The 4871-nt window shown below is 43.9% G+C and overlaps 1 protein-coding gene across 1 annotated transcript in view; it reads right to left on the bottom strand.

Annotated features, from left to right (window-relative positions):
• grin3bb (glutamate receptor, ionotropic, N-methyl-D-aspartate 3Bb) overlaps positions 1-4871 on the bottom strand; it is a 45507-nt gene that overhangs the window by 8759 nt on the left and 31877 nt on the right. The window contains exon 4 of the mRNA XM_020609088.1: positions 3974-4119. Within this exon, the coding sequence (XP_020464744.1) occupies positions 3974-4119 (146 nt within the window). The remainder of the gene's footprint in view (positions 1-3973; positions 4120-4871) is intronic.

Here is a 4871-nt window from a genome sequence, read left to right as displayed (position 1 = left end):
GACAGATTACTGAGGACTGTGCATCGACCTGTGAAGGCGGTGACTGGTGGAGCTGAGGGTAACCAGGGTCCAGAGAAGAGGTCCGATGCGGAGGGAAACCAGAGATGGCGGGGCAGGACAGGAACGCAGAAAAAAACTGAGAATAAACAACAGCGGTAACATACATGGGGAGGCCTGAAGACAAAGAAAGAACTAGCAGGGGAGTGATCGGTGAGCAGCGTATAAATAAGGAGGGAGACTGACGAGGCACAGCTGGTGAGAATCAGTGAATAGAGGCAGGTGTGTCTAATCGTGTAATCAGTGCAAGGGAGCTGGCTAGTGCGAGGAAAAGAAGAGAGGAAGGTGCCACCGAGCAAACCTGACAGTGAACTTGTCCATAGGGAGCACGACTTTTGTCACAACCCCACTTTATTTTCATGAACAAATACCAGGTGTTCTTCATGCATAGATTAACAGGTTAATGTATAACTTTGTTGACAGTTTCACATGATGCCAGATCTGTTGGGGCCTCAAAAGACTTGTAGGAATTGCTGTCATGGCAACATCTGTAATTTCAAATCTGCTCTGGAGCAGGTTAGTTCTCAGGCTTATTCAATGTAAACAAGATAACCTCAAAGATTCAGAGGGGCTCAGAGCATGAAGTGACCTACTGACATCGGAGTGAGATATGAGATAGACGATTAAAGAAAGCAGATCCTCCGGCCCATCCCAACCCGTTTTTAATCAGATGGTAGTGTTTCAGTCAGGAGGGAATAATTTATTGCAGAAGAGTGTTAGCTCCTCATACTAGGGGCTGCCAAAGAGGAGCTGTGCTCACACAGTCATGCTTAATTTAGACTACGAGTAGGCATCGATGCATATCAACATGGCGAAGAGGTTTATGGGTAAACATAGGTTGCAGACAGTCCAACGTGCACACCCCCAAATCTCAACTACATGTTGTGCGGCACTGCGTATGCTGCACGCTGATTGGTTGATCAGACTCCCTGCTGTGAGGCAGGAATAGGTGGAATGCACATTCAAATGGCAAAATGTAACAAAGCTCTATGGACTCGACACTGAATATGGAGTATATCAGGTCATCCACACCAAACCCTCCAGTCCAGTCCAGCGCCTCAAGTGTCTTCCCACCACACAGCAATTATGATGATGATGATGATGATGATGATGATGATGATGATGATGATGATGATGATGATCTCTTTGAACTCCTCCCCTCTGGACGGCATTACAGGTCAGTGTGCACCAAGACAACCAGGCACAGGGACAGTTTCTTCCCCCAGGCCGTCACTCTGATGAACACTTGACCCACAATAGTATAACTGGACAATAACCCTTAGCAAAATACCCGTAAATGTACATTATACAGACTATTCAGATCCATACAGGTCTCTATTTTTTAAGTACTCTATAAGAATTCACAGTGAGCATTCCTTGTCTGTCTGCATTGTTTACTGCCTGTTTATACTGCTTATTTTGCTATATTACACAGCCTTATGCCAATTACTGTTTATTTGCCCCTTGCATGGGGATATGTACATGCACATTGAGAGCCGATGTACCAGAGTCAAATTCCTTGTGTGTCTGACACACCTGGCCAATAAAGCCCATTCTGATAGATTCTTATGATGAGGGTCAATCCAGCGTGTCCACTGTGTCATCCATAAAGGTACCTGTCCCTCAGTCAGGAAAGAGGGGGAAGAAGATGAGAGGGTTCAAGATACTGGACACTACTGTCACTCTATACCAGGAGCAGCTTCCAACCTACACTCTCCAGCCACTTTGCTAGCTACACCTGTACAACTGTATGCAATTCAATGCAACACTTCTGCCTTAACATCTGTGTTTATGAAGCCCAATATTTAAGTGAAACTGTCATAAATGCATGGATGATGTTGTCCTTGTTGCCTCCCACAAAAGACAACATCATCCTGAAGGTCGCGAACAACACCGCAGTGATAGGTCGCATCACTGGCGGGGACGAAGCAGCCTACAGGAGGGAGGTGCCCAGTCTGGTGTCATGGTGCAAGGACAATAATCTCAGCCTCAACACGGACAAGACGAGGGAGATGATAGTGAACATGAGGAAGGAGAGGAGATCTCATCAGCCACTGTTCATCCGGGGGCTCAAAGTGGAGAGGGTGAGCAGCTTCAAATACCTGAACGTCTATATCAGTGAGGACCTCACCTGGACACACAACACCACACAGCTGGTCAAGAAGGCCCAACGGTGGCTGTACTTCCTGAGGAGGCTGAGGAGGTTTGGCATGTCGCCTAGGATCCTCAACAACTTCTACAGCTGCATCATTGAGAGCATCTTGACCAGCTGCATCACTGTCTGGTATGGCAGCACTACTGCTATGGACCGCAAGCGCCTGCAGAGAGTGTTAAAGACTGTGGAGAAGATCACCAGGACTCCACTGCCCTCCCTGCAGAGCATTTATCACTGCAGGGTGCATAGGAAAGCTGCCTCCATCCTCAAGGACCCCACCCACCCCCAGCATGGACTGTTCATACCCCTACTCTCCGATTGGAGGCTCGACTGCAACAGAGACTCAGACTCTTAAACAGCTGCAGATGCATAATTGCACACTCACTGCTGAATATTTACACTTCATGGCTCCCACATAGCATACAGTATATTCTTTCTACATCATATTGTGTTCTTGTTGTATTTTTATTGTGCTTCCTTCACTTGCTGCTTTAAAGTGCCTTAGATTTGTGTTACTGCCTATTTAGATTTGTGTTATTGCTCATCTACTTTATATTTCATTTGTACTGTGTGGCATTCATGTGGACGGCAAAGTAAGAATTTCATTCTACAGGGAAACACGTTTCCTAACTGTGCATATGACAAATAAACACTTTGAAGAATAAATGTATAAATTCAATTACAGATGCAGCCACCCAGATTGGCTCTTCTCAGCTGCATGTCTTTCAGCTGGCGTGCAGTTCCCAGCAGCCTTCCAGGAGCCCCCCTTTTACTGTTACCCGATAAAGCGTGTCTGGATTCCACAGTATGCCCACCCATTAAAAAGCTATTCCTTGATTTGCAGTGTCAACATTAGATAGCACTTTGTTCTCAAAAAACACATTCACACACAAACCAGTATAACTGCCTGAAGTACTGTGTTCACACTGCAGTCATGTTTTTGTTTAGGCCATGGTTTATACAATAGAATTGTCTGACCATAATCCTCATCATACAGGTACAGCACCAGATAAATAATTATTAACTGTTACACTGGGTTTCACCTTTCTAGTCAAAGATCTATTAAACATGTTAACATGCTTCAGTTATGTTAAGAAATAAATAGTAAAGTCTGTTAGAATGAAGAAGAAAACGTCTTTATGAACATTCATTTGAAATCTGATATATCACACAGCTGCTGTCATAACCCAGCAGTTATGTGGACTTTGTAAAACCATACTCTCAATACAGCTTCACTAAAACACAAAGGGCAGAACGAGGATTTAACGGCCAGCTATCACTGTCTTAACATACAGATTACTAGTTTATAGCCTACTTGTTCAGTTGCTCTGTCTCTGAAAATGTTCCTATGCAACTAAAGTGCAAATACAGATACATCTTGTAAGGAACATATTTGACTGTTGGATTGTATTCTAATGTAACAGAATTTTTGAATGAATGACACGCTGCATTTTCCTACTGACAGATGGAACAAGAAGCAAGGGTGGCAAAGGCATGACAAGGCATAGTCTATATTTAGTTTTATATAGGGAAATTTTGTGAAGTAGTACTAAATTATATAAATGCATTTCACGTCTGTGTTCACATTTCACTGAGTTATAACTGATATGAAGGATGAATTTTGCTGGTAAATCAGGTGCTGAAGTTTCACTTACAACTCACTGAAGAACAATCTGTTAGTCTAAGAAGTTGTTGCATGAGGCTCAGTGAGTCACCGACAACTGCACATTTGTTCTGGCCAGTTGTGCTCTGTTTTCTTACTTGAGAGTGGCAACCCCTTCAGGTGTAGTTGGTTTGTTGAAGCGTCTCATGTACTCGTACATCTCTGGAAAGCTCTTTTTCATGTAATCTTCAGCACTGCTTTCTCTCACTGTTCCAAAACGAAAACCACGGGACGGATGGTGCAGCTGACATACCAACAAAGAAGAAGAAGAGAGGAGGACTTTAACAAACTTTTCAGTAAACATCATGTACATCTGCTGCAGACAACATCAGAACAAATCCTGGCTGAAGTTGATGATTTTGGTCTAGCCCTGTGGCTGTGCCAGTAAGAGGCATCCTTGTGGAGGACTGATGTGGAAGCTGCTGCAGCTTTGGTCTCGCTGTGACAAATCCAGGACAGTGGTGAGTATTGTATTTCCATCCTCTGTGGTATTCCTAATAAACTCCTTCATCGGCTTTAAACCACATAAAACTCTGCTGCAAGAATCATCCCCTGTACCAAGTCTACTAACCATGCTACACCCTTTCTCATACAGCTGCACTGGCTCCCTCTATACCAATGGATTCACTATAAGATTCTCCTCCTTACCTTCAAAGCCCTTCGTAATCTGGCCCCCATACCTCTCTGACATTCTCCATCTTTACATTCCTCCCCGCTCCTTAAGATTTTTCTTTGCCGCTCTTCTGGCTGTCCCTGGTTTTAGACTCAGCACCATTGGTGCCAGAGTCTTCAACTTCTCTGCACCAAGACTTTGGAATTCATTGCCTCTACATCTTTGCCAGCTGGACTCTGCTGTACAGTTCAAATCACACCTGTTTAAATTAGCATATTCATCTTGAAACAATTATAAGCATGCATTTTAACCTTTTCTTTTGTATTGCTGTATTTTAATTGCTGTTTGTTCTGCAATGTGTCCTTGGGTGTTTAAAAGGCACC

This window comes from Monopterus albus, unplaced genomic scaffold, assembly GCF_001952655.1.
Source record: "Monopterus albus unplaced genomic scaffold, M_albus_1.0 scaffold98.1, whole genome shotgun sequence".
Classification (NCBI taxonomy): domain Eukaryota; kingdom Metazoa; phylum Chordata; class Actinopteri; order Synbranchiformes; family Synbranchidae; genus Monopterus; species Monopterus albus.
Note: the sequence above shows the minus strand (reverse complement) of the source record. Positions and strands in the feature narration are given on the sequence as shown.